Source organism: Nelusetta ayraudi, unplaced genomic scaffold, assembly GCF_046127955.1.
Source record: "Nelusetta ayraudi isolate G7.1 ecotype Tasmania unplaced genomic scaffold, CSIRO-AGI_Nayr_v1 ptg000092l, whole genome shotgun sequence".
Taxonomy (NCBI): domain Eukaryota; kingdom Metazoa; phylum Chordata; class Actinopteri; order Tetraodontiformes; family Monacanthidae; genus Nelusetta; species Nelusetta ayraudi.
The window spans coordinates 5,520,851-5,540,595 of NW_027466142.1; the positions used below are offsets into that span (position 1 = coordinate 5,520,851).

General features: G+C 45.3%; 1 protein-coding gene across 5 annotated transcripts in view; it reads right to left on the bottom strand.

The window, feature by feature from the left end:
* LOC142902278 (multivesicular body subunit 12B-like) overlaps nucleotides 1–19,311 on the bottom strand; it is a 42,918-nt gene extending 23,607 nt beyond the window's left edge. Inside the window, exons 1-7 of one of the 5 annotated variants that reach the window (XM_076047198.1) lie at nucleotides 19,088–19,311; nucleotides 18,027–18,157; nucleotides 12,936–13,041; nucleotides 7,795–7,890; nucleotides 5,820–5,910; nucleotides 4,652–4,781; nucleotides 4,431–4,532 (exon numbers count right to left, since the gene is read on the bottom strand). In XM_076047198.1, coding sequence (XP_075903313.1) covers nucleotides 4,431–4,532; nucleotides 4,652–4,781; nucleotides 5,820–5,910; nucleotides 7,795–7,890; nucleotides 12,936–13,041; nucleotides 18,027–18,157; nucleotides 19,088–19,138 — 707 coding nt within the window. In that variant the 5' untranslated portion in view covers nucleotides 19,139–19,311. Of the gene's footprint in view, nucleotides 1–4,430; nucleotides 4,533–4,651; nucleotides 4,782–5,819; nucleotides 5,911–7,794; nucleotides 7,891–12,935; nucleotides 13,042–14,758; nucleotides 14,893–18,026; nucleotides 18,158–19,087 lie in introns of those variants that run through there. The other 4 variants (XM_076047196.1, XM_076047199.1, XM_076047201.1 and 1 more) reach the window with 4 other exon arrangements.
* Nucleotides 19,312–19,745: the final 434 nt, after the last annotated feature.

Sequence of the window (19,745 nt, forward strand, 5' to 3'; positions counted from 1 at the left end):
GTTTTGGAGGAGGTGTATAACATTTCTACTGCAACCACTAGGTCTTTGGCGGCCTCTGGTGTAACAGGTACAAAGTCTTGACTGAACAAATAATAAGCCATCATCATTAGGTGTCAATGTCCGGCGATGAGGTAAGTAAACAGTATAACAGCAGGATTTAATGTGTTGTTTTCCCATAAGTCACTTTAGCAGGTTACATGAGGTCAGTGCACTTTTTTGTCCTATTTGCTGTTCGCTGAACATTGGAAGTGATGACTCAGCAGCAGCACAGACTCAAAGAGGGAGAAAAAAAAGGACACAGTATTACCTAAAAAAAAGTTAATGGCAACAAAAAAAAAACAAAACTTGGCAAACCGTCCTACTCCACCATTAAGTTGACTGAACAGCAAATTCCAAATAAAACGCCTCCATAAAACTAAAATACACCTATATAGACAACGGTGTAAGAAGTCACTGTAACTAACCATTACTCTTCCATCATAGGCCACTTAGCTTGGGCACATAGACAACAAGCTATGGGCTTCTTTAGCTCACTTTTTGCAATCAGCTACCAGGTGCTATAGCCTGTACTTAGTACAACGGCATTTTAAACATAAAGATACATTTATTGTCATGCAAATGTGATCACATACATGTACATACCAAGCAGGAAAATATCACACTGCACCACAACACTCTACACACGACCTGACCATGACAAAATGACTCAAGTGTTCCGCTCCCACACAACATGTTGTGTGTCTGCTCTCACTGGAAATAAACAGCCCGCGAAATTTTACAAACGCAGGATAGGGGAAGTCCCTGTTGGAATTCTGTTGATTAAATACATTTTCTGATGCTATGGTCTTCATAATGCAGAATAAAAGGGTTTGTTTGTGGGACTGCACAGGAGTGAGTGCAGAGCACATCGCAGCCTGCAGTAGGCGAGGGACAATATGTAAACGCAAAAATTTAAACGCACAAAAAAAAAAAAAAAAAAAGGAGCAACGTGTCTTTCTGGAGCTACGGCGTGCATCCTCCAATGAATGAACCCGCTGCAGTGACTATGGGTGGGATGAGGGGGGGGGGGCGGGGGGGGTGATCTGCGGCGTGCGTCGACTCCAACGTGGCCTCTCAGCCTGAGGCCGTTTTGCATTTTTCAGAGGGGCCCTCAGAATTATAAGCCCCATGAAAAATCCCCACATTATTGACTGTATTTAAAACATCTTGTCCATTGACTGAAAAAGGAGCGCTTAAAAATTTAAGAGGCGCTATTCTCCAAAGGCTATAAAGTTGTTATAGATAGCCCCGGCAAGAGGCGCGGAGGAGCCCGTCCTCTCTTCCCCAAACCGTGGAGAGTGAGTTGCGGCGTGTGATGATGCCGCACAGACGCTTCCTGCCGCCGCCGCCGCCGCCGCTTACTCAAGTAATCAGCGCGCGTTGAAGAGCTGTTTATAAATCACGGCATCAAACTGTCTAATGTGTGACTTTAAAGAAAGCGGCGAAATATTTATAGCCGCGTGTACGCTTGTCTGCGGGGTGCATGTAACTACAGAGAAAGGGTGCCAGGGAAGAGAGTGGCGCCGTCTAAATTGCCCACAGCGCCGTCCTTACGTGTCAGCGCGTTATGGATGGAAACGCTCTGGAAGAGAAGGCTCCGCCACTGATGGCGGAATGAATTTCAATGTTAATAAAAAAAAAAAAAAAAAAAAAAAAAAAAAACAGCAGCCTGTGATCTCAGCAGGCATCGCGAGGGGGGGAGGGGAGGGAGGGCGGGGCGGCGGCGCGAGTCGCTCCGAGGTGCAATTTATTCCAACCTCTGAGCCGCGGCAACTTGAAAGTGGGCTTCAAAAGGGGGGAACGCGGACGTTGCCGGTAAGAGCGGCCACGTGCGCGCGCCCGCCCGCCCGCCCATCGCGCCCACACATCAAAGATCATTGACCGCCGGCCGCTTCCGGAACGCGGACTATTGTGCGATTCCACGGCCCCGGTTTGGAACCTGGGTTTCCTTCCTTTCCTCCTCTGTTTTCCACCATCCAGGCTTTTTCCGCTCTGGTTTTTTTTTATCCACGCAAAGCGGAACAATCCGAGCTGGCAAACCCATCAGCGCGGCCGTGCCAAGCGTCCCCTCTTCGGCGCGGGCCTGTTTATTTACAAATTTGCCGCGGAACCTCTGCCGCGTATCTCGGCGGCGATGAATAATGGAGCTGTTTGATCTGGACGCGGTACAAAGGAGAGGTTTTTTTCCTTCTCTTCGACCGCCGAGGCCTCGAGGCGGAGGAAGCCCGAGCGGCGCGAAGAGGGGCGGACGCGCAAACACAGACGACGGCGGCGGCGGAGGTGCGGGGGCGCCCTCCCCCTCCCTCTCTCTCTCTCTCTCTCTCTCCTCCCTTCCTCCGCAGCTGTCGCTCGCTCCTCAGGGCGACGTCTCCTCCTCTTTGTCTGCAGCGGCCCGCCTCTGCCACCCGGGGATTACAGTGCCCAATAGCACAGGGTTTAGCCCTCATTGAACTCCAAAGTAACTTAGGAGGGCAGCTCCTTGTCGTCATTAGACCGTCTGGTGGTCCAGACGCAGCCTTCTTAAGGCAGAGTGGCCCACAGTCATCGACCGCTTGCGTCTTCGTTGTGGCAGAAAGGGCGCAAAGGAAAACGAGAGTTGAACTTCAATAGGCCCTGCTAAGCAACATAGAATGGGAAATGGTAAATGGACTGCATTTATATATGTATATGTATATATATATATATATATAAATATATATATATATATATATACATATATATATATATATATGTTAGGGCTGTCGAAGTCAACATGTCAATAATGCGTTTTAATTGACTTAAATCCGGTTAATTTTCAAAATAAAATACCGCGATTGACAAACGCGATCATGGCTTGAGAATACCTCAAGTTTTGAAGTTTTGTTTTTGTTTTTTTTGGAAAATATCTGGACATTGTAAGTATACAGCATACTGGAGAGAGTTTTTTTTGGAATGTTCCAATGAAAATAAAAATACAGTATTTCCACAAAGGAATTATTATTACCCCATCCAATTGTCTCCTAGAGTATAAGAAACACAATAAATATCTTGTTACGTTACATATAGAGCAGGGTAAAAAAATAAATAATCGTGAGTTAACTCAGGACACTATGCGATTAATCGCGATTAAAAAATTTAATCGACATAATAATACACACTCAAAACTTCTGCATTGAACTCCGTTATAACCAGTTTTCTGAAATAATGATCTTGAATGCTCTGCGATCATTACGAGTGCACGGAAATCAGTCAACAACAAGTACAGGAACATTATAGTGTTTAATAATTAAAGACCATTTCCATCTTATTCATAGTGATTGAGAGAAGTGTGCAAAATTCAGTGTAAACACTCAAATAAGGCTAAAATATAAACCATGATGCTTTGTCAACTCTGTTATGGCTTAGTACACACACAAAAGTGTGATTATAATCCAAAGCTTTGTTTTAGAAATGTTTATATATACATATATATATATATATACATATATATATACACGCAATTTTAAAGCATTCAACACACACTTCAACACGCGCACTTGATATTCATTCTCTAAAATGGCATTCAATAGACATTCAAGGCAACAACTGTCAGTGGATAATTACATGACACTGGTTAGAATGGAGTTCAATGCCAACAAGAGTCAGTGAGCCCAAACCTTTGAACAGCAGTGTATATCAAGCTCCTGGTCTTGGTTTCAGTCAAATAAAAAATGGCGATAATGTTCAATAAAAAAATGACTTCAAAATATACACTATACATAAGTAAATGTGCATATGGCACCAGGCTAGAAAGAATAGACAGAAGTCTTAAAGCGTCAGTGGCAGCTAGTGCAAGTGGACAGTGGCCTATAGTTACAGATGAAGCTAGCCAGCCAGCGAGCTTAGCGGTTGCTATTGGAAATAGGTTGAAGTAGAGCAATAGGGACAGAATCTATATGAGGCTAATTTGCTAATATTTACTTAGCATTATTTTTGCTAGCAAACATTTGCTTAAGTCAGCAGCTGATGAGTGAAGACAGTTACTGAAAAAAATGTTGTGTTGAATGTCTAAATGGCCTCCTTACTGTAAGCTCATGACAGCTTCTGCGGTGGAACACTTGCTAACACTCATCATGCCCAAATCCAATATAAGCAACGTGTATTAAAGTTTGTAGCACGTGAATTAAAGCCTAACTCATTTGTTCATTTACTCGCTGTATGGCAGCAAACGGGGTCATTCTTTGTTCGTTAGAGGCTTTACGTATTTCATGTTCCTCCTTCTTCCAGAGGTTAATTTTAACGCACACCGTTGGCGCAGTCGAATACGGCACGAGAATTCCCACTCGACGTCATTAAAAATAGAGAAATAAATAAACAAACAACTACTAGAGGATAGTGAGAGAGACACTGCGACTACGACCCTACGACTTTACCTGATGGTGGCGGCTGACACGTCGGCTTCAGCGGACACGGCCGGAGGCTCAAGCGGTGCAACGTCTCCCATTCGATACCACAACCCCAAACTGTTGATGTCACTGCGCAGACAAAAGGGCAGCAGTCAGACAGCCGCTCCCCCCCCCAAAAAAAACTTCTCTCCGTGGTGGGAGTGAGTTGACAGAAGTGTCAAGAATGCCTACGTTCCCGCATCGCTCACCCTATAGTGGTGTAGTTAACAAGGTGGTACTTGGACTTGGCGATGAGCTGGATGTCGTGAAGCGCCGTCTCGGCAGCCGCACGTGGGCTCGTCTTCACGCACAGCCTCCTCTTCCTCATGGCAGTTTCCTCTGATTAGTCGGGCACACATGAGGGTGTCAGACAGCGGTCCGATTCTGTCATCTTTCCAGCTTTTCAAAAAAATAAAATAATAATAATAATACAAACGGAGAAAAAAAAAAGCCACGCACGTTTGGAAACCTGGAGGAGAGATCTAATATTCATACATCCCGCTGATACACGGCATTTAGTCATTAGGCGCCTCTGAATAAGCGATGAGCTAATATCAGCTCGCGGGCGGCTCGCCGCGCTCAAAGGGAAACGACTGGACGGAGGGAGGCGACAAAATCCACATGTGTTATTATCATTTTTATCATTTCAGCCGGCGAGACGACGGCGGCGGCGAGTGAATCCTCCGTCAGCTTTAGTGCACGGCGGGGATTTAAACTGGATACCCCCCCCCCCCGATGGAAACTCATACATAACGTCGCGTGTATACATTAAACATGGACTCGCGCGCGCGGTAATAAAACATTAAATTACAACATCTCCAAACAAAACATAATCTCTTCTCTTCACCCCGGTAAAAAGGAGGCAGGGCCATGCTTCTCTATATTGCGTCCGCCGCCCGCTCATTTATTTTCCCCCCCGCAACACTGGAAAGTGCAGTGTAAATGCAATGATAATAAAAATAATAAACAAGCTGTCCTCACTCCCCACACCCAAAATATTATTACATTTCCAAGGCATGGATTGGAGGGTTGGGGGTGGTGGTGGGGGGGGATGCATAGCACTCAAAAAGCACTAAAGCAATGGGGAATGCATTTCATTAATATTAGATAACCCCCATCCACTCGTCCTCTCCCAAAATAAATACATAAATAAATAAGCTGCTCATAAAGAAGAGCGCAGCTCCAGCTGAGATAAACAATGACTCATGATTCTCCTCTCGTGCACCTCCCAGGCAAAATGTTTATTTTATTCCCACAGCCTGCCATAAATTAAGCTAACCTGCACCCATAAAGCCGCTCGCTATCTCCCGCTAAGCTTTGCCTGCGGACCTCGGACCGAGGAAGAGGAGGAGGAGGAGGAGGGGGCTGTTTACTCACTGGTGTCCAGTGTTTCCTCCACAAGTGTGTAGCCCTCCGGCAGCACGTCCTTCGCCTCCATCAGCTTCATGTCCACGACCACGTTCGGCCCCTGGAAAGTTCAATCAGCAGAGTGAGGGAAGAGCGGAAAAATCAAAGTACGCAAAGTTCCGCCAAGTACGGGACAGAGAGGGCGGGAAATAAAAGGAGGGGGAAACGCAGAGATAATAGGAGTGAGTGATTTCCTAAAAGCTGGGGAAGCCTCTAAAGAGAAGGCTTTGACAAAATAGCTGGAGTAATTACACTGTAATAGCTTTTTTTCTTTTCTTTTCTTTTCTCTTCCCTCCCCACACACGGTGAGAGAAGGCATCCGTGAACTGGCCGCGTAATCACTCCTCAACCTTTCCCGGCGAGAGGCTGCGGGATGATGGGAGACAGAGTGGGCAGCCTCATCAACAGACATGGGACTGGTTAAAAACAATCAGGGACAGCGTGCTTGACATTTTCAAGCATGACTCTACCCCTGCCTCCCCATTACATTTCCATTTTTTGCCCTAATAAATTGCAATAATATACAGCGGCGGAGGAGAGTGGGGCCGAGCCAGGCGTGACTTGATGCGTCCGAAAAAACGGCGGATTTCACTGCGACTGTTGCCCGGCAGTCATTACCGTTGGAGCCATTTTTTATTCATAGTTTTTATTCTGATTTAAGGAGGAATATGGATGAATGCTATTACTATGCATGGAGCCCACCCCCCCCCCCTTTTTTTTGTGTTTAGCCGGAGAGACTTCTCCCATCAGAGCTTGACGAAAGAGGCTCTCCAACCTCCAACCTGGAGTATGATAAATCACAAACTATTTATTCCCCTACCGCCTAATCCAGGGGCTAATTTTACAGAATCTGTTTTTGTCATAGACAATTATAGCGGCCGCCCCGCTGACTGACAGACAAAATAGCCTTTGTTGATGGCTCTGTCATGTTTTATTTGTGTCAGAAATCTTTGGAACGGTGTGGACAGCACGCTTTAAGATAGCGCCCAGCGGCTAGCGGTAGCCCGTTAGTGCGCCGTTTGACCGCGCTCGGTCGAAAAGGGGGTGCGGCGGCGGCGGCGCCGGCTAATGCTAAGTCACCTTGATTTATTGGAATGCACGCGGTAAAATAAACAAGTAAATAAAGCTGCAGCTTTTGTTTACGTTATTGGCAGCAGCGCGCAGCTGCGTCCTTACGATACCAATAATAAGCGGTTCGTAGTTAGCTGCACGTGGCGAAGGTAGACCGTTTTATATAGAGAGCAGGTGTATTTCCGGCCACACGGAGCAGCTGACAGCCACGCGGCAGCACATCAGCTGGAGTCTGCGGGAAGGAACCAGCCCCCCAAAAAACAGATATAATGCGATAAATATAAACAATCATTTTGGCCACAGAGCAGTCGAAGCAGCTTAAAAATAAAAGCTCCCAATGTAGGGTGCTGAAAGTGCTTTTTGGGAGTAATTTCTTATCATAACAAATATATATATATATATTTATTTATTTTTTTCCCCCATGTACACAATTAAATTTGCATTTGCTTTCAAGCATCACAACTGCCTGGTAACCATTTTCTCTAGTGGGACGCGGCGTTGATTGAATAAATTGGAATAGTTAAAACAGCAGTCTTTGTTATTTTATAAATAAATATAAATAAAATTCTCCAGGGGATGTGTAACATGAAAAAAAAACATCTCATGAAGGTATTATTGGTCTGCGATACGCATGCAAATTATTCTCATATGCACGAGAACAAAAAAAAAAAAAAAAAAAAACAGCGCTGACAACATTGGCCCCTTTATTTTTATTTATTTATTTTTTTTAATGGGATGTTCACTGATCAAAGTGCAAGGTGCATGATGGCATTCCTGCGGTGGAGAATATCTGCTAATAACTGCTGGCAACATAAAAAAAAAAAAATAATAATAATAATAAGGTGCGGGGAGGAAGTTTACATTTCGCACTTACAGTTTTCCTGGTGAAACAGAGGTAGCGGGTGACCTTGGATTTGAATATGCCGTCCTTCCACAGGTCGGCGTCGCAGCCATCTGTTGTTTGTGCAATCTGCGTGGAGGGGGAAAAAAAGAAAGAAAGAGAGAGAGAGAGAGAGGGAAGAAAAACATGAAGGAGGTGGGGATAAAGTTAATGTATGTATGCCATGAGCATGTTGCCTTTGCCTCTTCCCCTGCACAGCCGCCTTAATTAACGCTTGCCAACACCGGCGCTCCATCTCATTAGTGCGCCGCGCGGGTAAAGGCGCCTTAGCCTCCAAAAAAAAAAAAAAGGTGGCTAAAAATATCATCCCCGGGGGCCGAGCTGATTAAAGACGCGCTGACAAGGGTCCGCTTTAATAAGGAAGCCAAACTTCAGCGCGTCTGCAGGGAGGCGTGCAGTGTATTTTTTGGCTAAATGTGAAGTTTTTTGCAAAACCAATGGCGGCGGCAGCGCTGCAACCGCGGCCGCCTTCCAGATTTACGCGCCTCGTCTTAATCGGCCCGGACGCGCGACGCGGGAGCCCGTCCTTGCGCGATGGACTCACTCTCGCAGATGTAAAACGATCAGCGGAGTCGGCGGAAAGAACAGATTGCGTCATCTTGACGGGGCCGCGACAAGTCAGGAGGCCCTCAAGGTCCAACGGCGCATTGGTATGTAAATGCGAGACAGATAAGGCGAAAAAGAAGAGCCGCCGACTGACTGGAGTCTGCCACCGGTGCGGCAAAGTCTGCCCCCCCTCACCCCCCACCGACTGGAGCGTCATGTTCCATTGACTAGCATGGGACAATCGCCTAAATAACTGCCAGACTTATTTTCTAAAAGGATCCTTTACAGGGAGGGGGTGTGGGAGTGGGGGGGGGGGGGAGAAGAGCCACTTTAATGAGGTTCATTCAAATGAAGAAGTCATAGATCTGTGCACACCCACCCAGACACACACACACACACACACACACACACACACACACACACACACACACACACACACACACACACACGTGTGCACAGACATTACCCTCTTGACAATAATGATGAATGACCTCGGTGACGGGGTGGAGGGGGAACATGGCACGGGGGGGGCTGGGGGTGGTGGTGGTTGGGGGGGGGGGGGTTGGTGAAAAACCACCACCGACGAGATGGGATGCGAGTGGAGGGGGGGGAGCAGAGATGGATAGCGGGATGAGGGAGTGGAGGAGAGAGAGAGACAGAGAGAGAGAGAGAGAGAGAGAGAGAGAGACAGAGAGAGAGGGAGAGAGAGAGGGAGAGGGAGAGAGGGAGAGAGGGATCGGGAGGTGTCGGCCAACAGCGCCAGCGCCGAGAGGTCCCAGAAGGAGCCTATACATCAGCGGCCTCCCCTCTCCTCGTACAAGACAGGCCGTCTCGGCCACTTTTTCCAGGTCAGTAGCCAGCGCATCCTGTCAGCGTAAACAAAGGGCTCGCTTTGTGAAACCCAAAGTCAAGCTGAGGAGTAACGAGGGCACGGTCCCTCCGAGGAGACACCTCAGGCATCATCCTGCCACGGGGCGACGCGGCCTGAATGCAGAAGCGCCGGAGCCGAGCCGAGCCGAGCCGAGCCGATCGACTGCAAAAGTTTGCGGCGGCTGGCGGAGAGATCGAAGCTGCCGCTCCGAAAGGCGGCGGGTGACAAGAATGCCATGTGTCTGATAAGAGGCGTCGGTCGCGGCTCTGATGTTCAAATGCGCGCTGCGCCATTTGATTCGCGACGCGCCGACAGATTCCGCTGCCACTTCCCAAAACCCAAAGCCGGCGCTGATCTGAAAGCCCACCTGCGAAACAAGTCTTCCGGGGCTGCGCAGATTCTCCTGCGAGGGATCTCTGGAGACTGACGCGCTTTGGCTGTGAAGAGCCGAGGAGTGCAGCTGCGAGTTAAAAGATGTAAAGGCATACAATCAAGCCTCTCGGGGGAGCGGGAGCAGGTGCGGGAGATACAAAAGAGATGCGCGGGGAACAAACCGGTTCTGTTCAAAGGAGAACAGCGAACCTGGAAAGCACACGAAAAAGGTAGCGAGAGTTTGACTGGCGCACGTTTCCGGAGCGGCGCTTCCTGCAGCTTAGCGGATTTTAACAGTGACAAATTTCGTCATTAAGTCGTTTTGTCGTCATTAAGACCAGAGAGGACAAGATTTGTTGTTGTTGTTGTTGTTGATGCAAGGTCTTTTATTAGTGGCCAAGAAGTTGCGTCCGTCCCCTTTTGCCGAGATTCCAAAAAGATCTCAGAAAGTCGCTTACTTTGGATTCCCAAGATTTAAGCGTTAGCACATCGGCTTCTGCTGACAATCACATCAAGGCAACAAAAACAGGTGTCATTTTTTTTTTTTCATATTTAACTATAACAACAATAACTACTACATTCAAAAATGTTTTTGGCAGATCACGCAATTCCATTGGAGTGTTAGGGTAAAATTCATTTTGAAAAAAAAGAAAGAAAAAACAAGTCATTTGACGTTCATTAGTGAGGCTCGCTAAAGTGTAGTCATGTGGTATGATGGCGCTACGTGGCTACTGGCAGAAGCAGAACTCCAGTTTACAACAATTCCTGGAAATCCTGCCAAGATTTGCAAGCAAACTGTAATAATTCTCCCAGAATCGGTTGTTTCCTTCGGAACATTTTGCACATTAGCTCTGATTTGAAAGAGGACTTAACGAGCTCAAGTCAGGGAAATGGCAGAAATTGTTTTGAATTATACTGTTTCCACGAATTGAACGATGATAGTTTTCCTAATACGCATTAAAAAAGGCTTCATGAACATTTACTCATATTTTAAGGTTGTTTTGGGATTTTTATGTTAATTTTATGCTAAGCTAATCACTATCTGGTCCGCGCAACAGACATCTACCGTTTCATTGTGTTGTTGTTCGGACCAAAGCTAGACTCCCCCCCCCACGCTCCACATTTTGACGCTCAGAAAATTCAGCAACTGGCGTTTCAAACCAAAGCTAATTGCGACGCAGCGCTTCCTCAAATCATTCTGTTCCTAACTGCTCGTATTCTCAGGTGAGTCTCAAACAGAGGCGTATCCCCGCCGCAGCCCCCATGCACGTGGCGCGCAAAGTCTAGCTCGGGCGTTTGATGTTTGGGTGGCGGCTCGCGCTTCAGCAAAGCGCTCCTGATCCCAGCGGAGCGCTGTTTGATCTGGGCCAGTGCTTCCCCTTGCTTTGGAACAACCTGCTCAGATTCAGGGATGTGAGCGTTGCCGCCGTAGCATTGAGCAAAACTGCTAATCAGCCCTTTGATCCGCGGTAGGAAGAGTATGAGGAGTCCGTTTTAAGGTTGAATTTGAAAGGAAGCGCGAGAGGGGAACTGGGGAACTGCTGCGCAGAGCCTTTTAGGTGCGCATCGTCAAAACTACACAGACATGCATTCAAAAAACAGGTCAAAGGTCTCAAGATGAACTTGTGAACTTAAATCCTTTGAATACAATGACTGTTTTTGGTTTATCTTAAATTAATGGATTTGTATCAACTTTTAATAACAATATATAGGATAAACAGATAGATTACATAGAATCTAATTAAAAAATAACACAAAGGTGGTCATGCGGGATCTTCCTTTGCTGATTATCGGTCTGACAGATACATGTAAAGCCATGCGGAGTCCTTTGTCTATACACGGTTTTGTGCTCATTAAATATTCTGTACAAAATTTAACACACATGTCGCAGAACCACAGGGGCAGCGTTGAGCAATGCAACCGCTACTTTAAAGTCGGACGAGATAAACAGAGGAGAAGACCAGACGCAATTTTTTGAGAAAGAGTTTCTGAAAAATGATCCCATTATCATGCAACCCAGAGATAAGACGGAGACTGGCTGCGACTGCACATCTCCTTGAAAGTTTCAGGGAAAGTCAACTTAAAGTTCACTTTAAGGATTCACGTATCATGAGACTTAATTGGTTCCATTATCTAATTTTTTTTTTCAGCTAAATACATTTTGATGCAACTGCGTAAACCGTAACAAAGTGCTGCGGCTCGTTTGAAGATGCAACAAACTTCACAAAAGCCAGCGACAGTTGGCTCGCTGTACACAGCGCTCCGGTCTCGCCCTGATCGTTTGCGCCGCCGCGCTTTCATTTTCATGAGGTCTGAACTATTCCGCAGCGAGAGTGTCCAGAGGGCACACAAAAAGTCTTTACAATTCACACAGCATCTGAATTATTCCAGAGATACACCAGGGCTATTAGGAGCCAGCGATGAGCGTTTAGCCCTGCAGAACATGCACAATGTTTGCACATCAACAACACAACTGCATTGGCACGCCGCGGCACCAGAGGAGGAAGTCTGCTGGGGTTTCTCTCTGTTTGTCGCCACCGCGCAGAGCGCGCGTGCCGCTTCCCTGCCAGTGGCTCCGTTCTGGTGCCAACCCGCCGTCGTCTGCCAGAGATTAAAACAAGCTGGGTGTGTAGGGTGGAGCAGGAAGGGGTGGGATACTAAGGGGATCGGGGAGAGAGCGGGAGGAAGGCTGGGTAGGAAGGAAAGAGGGGGGAGAGGAAGAGGGATCTGCCCTTGAGCTTGTTTTGCTCTGCATCGAACTCGCGCAGTCGACTCGTTTTAACCCTCTGCAGCTCGCTCACGAGAGGCGTCGGCGCTTTGCACAAGCCCGCCCGCGCTCCGGCCTCGCGCTCACGCTCTCCTACCTCAGTCTGACTGGGCTAAACGATTACAAAGGGAACTCTGAGGTGCACCTAAACGACTCTGTTGGGCATCTCCACCAGACTAAGCATCATTAAACCTTCGCCTCTGGTGTGTCTGCTATACTGGTGCTAACCAATAACACTGACAGTAAGGGAATCTTCCTAATCATCAAAGTAAACTTTATGAATAAGTCATCTAACAGCGCTGACTGAAAAAAAAAAAACACAAAAAAAAAACAAAGGGGGCTGCCAACATCCAGGCTACACAACACAGCGGTTGTATAAAAGCGCTGTTTTCTTTGTTTAGTATTTTACCCCAGCAGAAAATAACATCATGAAGAGCATCTATGCTTAATTCATGCTTACAGTCAAAGAAGCACCACAGCAATGTCTGGTAAGGTCTAGGTTGAAATGATGTGTGAATAGTATCTACATATCTACACGAGAATATTATGAATACTCACCACAAAGTAGTCATCAGGGGCCTTGCTGAGTGAACTGATGACTCCGACTGCAGAGATGGGCGCCGCGGACCGCTTGATGCTTAATTCAGTCATCTTGAAGCTGCATCTGGAAAATGGAAAAGTCCCATGGACGACTTGTAGCACCCGCTGGCTGGCTGACATTTCATCTCTGAAATCTAGAGTGATCCGGCTTGATCATTTCCAGTGTTTTTAAATTTCAATATTCTCGAACTGCTTCTTTAAGGAAAGGGGCACTAGAAGGAAGAAGCCGTGATGAGCTGTAAACAACGGCTGCTAACGTGATTTGCATGAGTGTAGCATCTTCACATTAAAAAAAATACAAAACCAAATGGAAACGGCTTCATCTGGGTCGGCTTTGGCCGAGAGTTCCACTCCACTCACCTGGTGCACGGTGGCTCGGACAGGCGCGCAATACGTTGGCAATTTGACAAACCAATGTTTTGCAAAATTCACAAGTCCCCATCCCAAATGCTTTATTTATTGGCTCTTTACCAGATTGAAGAGAAAACACTCTACCCGGTGAGCCATGTTAACATCTGAGTGCAATATTTGCAATTATGACAAGGATCACTTAAAAGCTGAAACTTCAGATTGGAATGCAAAAGCCCATTTGAAGACCAGCGCCTTTTTTTTTTTTTTTTTCTTAGCTGAAATGACCGTAATATTGACTTCTTGATGAAGCTCATTAGGGTGCAGAAGAAAAAGGAGCAACCTAATACGGGATCAAATGACAAGTGAGACGAACGACAAAACATCAGTCGGAGGCCACCCAATGACTTCACCAAATCACAAATTAGAAGGAGTGATCACATATTTTCAAGGAAGTCCCAATCAATAGCTATCTATTCCTGTCTGAGGGAATTTTCCCTTAATGGGCGCGCGAGCCTTTTACAGGGTAAGTGGCTTCGCAATGGCTCTCTTTTGCAATTATATTAGATTACGTTTAAAGCATTATTGTAGAGACTGACAAAGTTGCGGTATTCAATCTTGATGTTTACGGAATCTATCGCAATTACGCTGATTGAATTAGGGGATTTGCCCCAGAAACAGCTGTCTCTTTAACAAATGCTGGATAGCCGTACTTATTCAAATGAAGCAGGATGGCAAATTAGCTAATAGAATGAAGGATCTCTTTGTATAGCATTAATTTGTACAAAAGATCTTTGTTTTTCCAGAACAACATTAGGTCCTTGGTGGCTCATCCAGCCAGGGGCATCCGTCCAAACTTTCCGTACAAAAGTTGTCAAGTAACGCACTGCGCAGAACTTTGTGATATTCCAAACTGGGATGACGACTCCACTTTTCGCGCACCGTCAAGCACTACACACACACACATTTGAACGTCTGCAACGTAACTTGAAGAGGAATGAAGATTGCCGCTGTCAATTAATTCCGTCAGACACATTTTAAGTCAGCAGTTGTCTCAGCAAACAGCAACAACACAGCAACAGCTCCACGGCTCATCACAACACGTGCTGCACATCTATAGACATTTGTATTTAGCTCACTGAAAAATAATCCTGTATTGTGAAGACAACTCCATCAAAACAACGAACATGGTTTTTAACACCTCTCTTTGGCAACTAATGCATTAACAGCTACAAAGCCGTGAGTCAATTCATCGCGACATGCTAGCTCCTGACACGGGTTGACCTCAGTGTTTAATGTTTATGGGATCTCTGTGTTAACATAATAATACAAGTCCGTAAGCGTACAAATGACAGAAGTTACAGTAAATTCAGCGGAAAAATCCCAAGCTGTGAAAATAAAGCCGTTGCTTTGTTGTTTTGCATTTTGTTTACCTGAGTGAGAGGACTCCCGGGTGCTGTCACCTTGTCTAACATGGACTTTGCCCCCGAAAAACCCACAGGAACTCAAACACGCTTCCAGTTTGACGGAAAGAAAATGATTAACCACAATGTGCTTGACTGTCTCCCTTGTCAATGCCCCTTTATTAGGTGTTTTTATTCCTTTCAAAGCACAGATACAAAGACACAGATTGTGCACAGGTCCATTTTCTAAAATAGCGTTGTGTAATAACGTCTCTGTTGTATACATACACAGCCACATTGAATCATAGTGTATTTCTTCGTAATAACTTTTGAGATCCAATTTGCTTGCGGTAACCAAATTAAAGTTGGGCCTCACTGAACGACTATCATCGCTACACGGACGCATCAGTGGTTCGCAACTGGTAGCCGCTCTCTTTCTCGTCATCACATGTCGTTGCTGTAATCAAATGAAAGTAGGATAAAGAGAAATGTATTAGCTTAGCGGTAACATTAGGATGTACATCTCCCAGGGCACGAGCCTTCAGAGGCCTCTTTGCAAACTGTTCTGAACACCGCGTGGCGACAGACGCTGGCCGATCCTCCTCCCCCGCTTTACTACTTCTACCCCCCATCAAACCAATTGTATAAATAATTTCACTGCGGAACTATTATCCTAATTTATTCAAATCCAAGACTTGTTGCTGTGCTTCTTGACACGGTGCCATATGCCGGTGTTGTGTCTTCATTGGGGGGCACACACACATAGAAATGCATTCATGGGTTCCCATGGCATTTCTCATGTACACATATAAAATCACTGCTTTTGGCAAAAAGACAACTTTTTAAAAGCTTGAAGGTCGGATAATTACGCGGCTCTGTTCATTAGTTTATGACTTCTGCCTTAACTCAAAGTGAGGTTGCGGGAGGAGCTCTGAGTACTTAGTTCCAGTTTGCGTTTCTATACTGATGTATACAGCACATATGTGTCTTGAGTGACAATTCGCACTGATACCGATTTAGAAACGTAGACATTGTATTAAAATTTCAAGCTGCAAATTGCAATCGCCCAACCAACCCCCCCTCCTCACAACCAATCACACCCATCGTGATCGCCGCCACCCACTCCACGCATACGGTGTACGTGCACTCACGTCAAGGTGTTGACAACCCACGAAAACAGGGACCCTCATTTTACGTTGGGGGGTGGAGGAAAAAAAACGCGCAGCGCTGATGTCAATAACTTGGAATTTTAGGTGTCATCCGGGTGGGGGGGCGGGGGGGGAGACAGAGAGAAAAAAAAAACAGCAACACATGCTCCCACTGAGAAGCCGTACACCTGTGAAAGTAATGGTCTAATTATGGAATAGGTGATGAAACACCCGTCTAGAGTCTGGAGATATCAGCAACACATGCTAACTGTGAAAGCCATCAGCTATTACAGCGCCGTAATGTGCGGCACATTGCGCGCTGAGGATTGCGTGGAAAGATGAATGACGGCTGCGGCAGATTTCGGCGGTGGGGGTGGGGGGAGCAGCAGCCAGTTGTAGGATGCAAAGTGTTGCAGCTGGCATTTTGGAAGGCTTCATTAAAAGTGTGATTGCTCCGCTCGCACTTTGTTTCATGTGTACTTCATGACACGCGTCGCAGCCGAACCCATAAACACTGGATCATCATGTAAGGTGGAAAATATTGCGTATCACGCACACACACACACACACACAAACACACACACAGTGAAGTTTTTGCACTCTTGCAGTTAAGCGGTGATCAGTGGATGACAGAAGAGACCAGAAGGACCAAAATTACACCTCAGTGAACGTCTTTGAGACCAAACGCTCAAAAAAAAAAAAAATAAAACAGCCGAGCTTTTCTTTCAGTGTGTAAAGGTCATTCACTGTGTTTTGTAATTTGCTGACACTAGTCTGGGGACTGAAGATGGAGATTTCTGTGTTGCCACCATGAGAGTAATAATATCCCTATCTCAACCTGGGAAATCTACTGCGCCCCAATGTCCCCGTCACCCGCGTGAACCCATTATAGGCGGTGTAGAAATCTGCAGGTCCCATTTCATATATGACCCCGACCCCCCCTCCTCCTTTTTTTTCGTCTACACACAAAAAAAAAATCCCTGTGTCTCCTGAATAGCTTATAATAACGAGCTTTAAGAAGTCTAGCCTTAGTGCCCCCCATAGGAAACAGCCTTGCAGAGCTTTATAATATGAGGCTTTTTTTTTTTCTAATTAAAGGTCAGTGTGGTCTAGTCACATTGTTGCCTTGGCTGAAATAGCTTCTGAAACAAGGAGGCTCTGCCAAATAAGATTTAATTCTCCATTTATGCCATCTGCTACCTTGGCTTGCTGCTTATGCTGCAAATGTATACTGTCAATTAATTTCATAATTATACCTACTTTCACATGCAGGGAAGGATTTTTTTTTTGATGGGAAAGCTTCCACCTTAGACACGTCCAATGTCAACATACATTATATGACAAAATTTAATTTTTTTTTGTCTAAATTTAATTTTAGATTTTTTTTTTCTTTTAATGTTCTTGAGAAAGTTCTCAGAAAACTACCCGCCACATCACATAAACACGTTGGAGGCATGCAGTTTTGTACAGACCTGTGTTCTGAGGTTGACAGGTATAAAAATCATCTGAGATCCTCCTGGGAGAGTTGGCCCTAATTAGCAAAGGACAACTGCTGAAATGCCCTTTAAAGGTAAAAGCCTGAAGGGTCATGTGTAGACACGGACAAAAGTCACACAGAGATGTTGCTAGCAAGTCTGTGTCCGAAATCACTCATTACTCTTTATATAGTGCGGTATGGTGGACCTTTGGCTTTTAGTGACCATGTCTGAATGGTGTAATAGGAATCATTATACCCCATATAGTGAACTCATAGTATTCCACAATGCATCATTAAAAGCAGTGAAGAACTGAAGGTCTCTAGACTTAGTTCTTATAGTTCTTGTAATACATCCATGCTATAGAACCAGGTGGGCAAACTTTTTCCACTGGTGGGCCACAATGGGTTCTAAGATTTGACAGAGGGGCTGGACTAGGAGCAGATGGATGAAGCGTTTTGGTGACCTAACTAATATGAGAAAAAAAACAAATACAATATAATTTCTTTAAGTTTTGATTAAAATGCCTAACGGGCCGCATATGGCTCCCGGGCCACAGTTTGCCCATGCAAGCATTCCAAACCTAGCAAGGATGCGCGCGCAGCGTGAGGTCAGAAAATGTCAGAATATTACAGAATATGCGCTTTGTTGTCCATTAAGGGTGGCAAGGAATACCTTCGAAAATTAGTATCAGCCACTGGCGTTAGTCCTAGGGTGGCCATCCGTCCGGCTTTAGGGCGGACAGTCCGGTTTTTGAGAGCCGTGTCCGTCATCCGGCGCAGTCCCAAGCCGGACACTTCTTTGTCCTACTGATTGAATAGCAAAAACTAGCAAAAAGCAGGCAAAGGCACAAATTGGTCGAAGGCGGTGTGAATGAATCATACAATGTCATTGGTTGAAAATGGAAAAAAAGCTTCCATGTGTCGCTAGCGATGTCAGAAACGGAAAGATGTCGAAAAGAAAAACCTTGTTTCACCTGGAGTGGACAAACAAATTCAGTGCCATTAGCAAAAGCAGCAAAGGTGAAAACCATGCGCTCTATGTCCTTGTGATGTTGATGTGAGTAGCAAAGGATAGGGCGCCACTGAGAGACCTAAAAGCAGGTACATCTTCGCTTGCGTCGTTTTTTTCCACACACACACACACACACACACACACACACACACACAGGCAAAAGGCATCACTGTTCAGGTTGTTTACATTTTTGTTTATTGTTCCTTCGATGTTAAATTAATATAATGTCAAAAAGGTTAATTTTTATGTTGACTTTGCACTTTAAAAATGTTCAGTCAGGTGTCAGTTTTTAGAAAAATAAAAATACTGTCACTGAATCTACTTTCGACCTTCTCAGTAACATCCCCCCCGACACACACATTATTCCACATCATCAATAATATTGTCTTGAAGTGAAGAGAGTATTTCAGAATCACTTTATCTTGATACCATTGCTATCATGGACAAAACTGTATTGGTAACTACACTTGGTTCTTATATACTTGCAATTATACAATTTTCAGTAAATGCGACAAAGTGTCCTCCTTTTTGATGTTGTGGAAATGGCCACCCTAGTTAGACCAGCTGGTTGTCAACAAGTATGCTAGCCGGCGGCTAATAGCAAGCTAGCTACCCACGTCCGCCACAAAATAACTCTACACAGCGCGGGTTTCACACGTTGCATATGAGTCACATGCTTTTCAGTGTAATCTAACATAATGGACTGATAAATGATAACTTGCCTGAAATGAAGCGAGCACTGCAAACACGAGCCTCTTTGAGCACAGTGGCATCGTTCCAGTCTCCTCGTTTTAGTGCTTGGAGCCACACACGACGTCTATTTTGTTGAAATTGATGGGATCCTGCAGGTAATTCTGGAAAAATCTCGACGCCGCTGCTGGTTCTGTTTCTACAACAGGTGGGCATCTTACTTAAGTGTTGGACTTCGTTCGTGTACCGCCAGTGCAGCGGCACATACACGAACATTCCGATTGGATGAAATTATGATTGACAATGGTTTAGCCCTGTCAGAATCCAGGAAAGTCGTAACTTTGGTTGTTATTGTTGTTGTTGTGTTTGTTTGTTTGTTTGTTTGTTTGTTTGTTTGTTTTAAGAAACATTAATTGGAAAGTACTTGTTTTGTGTTTAGTAAAATTAGACCGCATTATTTGCCCCTCTTTTTTTATTTTCCTTGCTTGCTTTTGCGCAGAAGCCATAACTGAGGATTCTGGTAAAGCTCTGTTCAGTGGACAGGAAATATGTGCATGCAAACTAGAGCCCGACAAGATCTGACGATTCTGAATTAAAAATAATAATAATTAAAAAAAAAAACGTATACAAAGTTGATATCTTTTCTTATCTTTTCTTTTCTTTTTTAAGCTGAATTCATTGAATATGTGC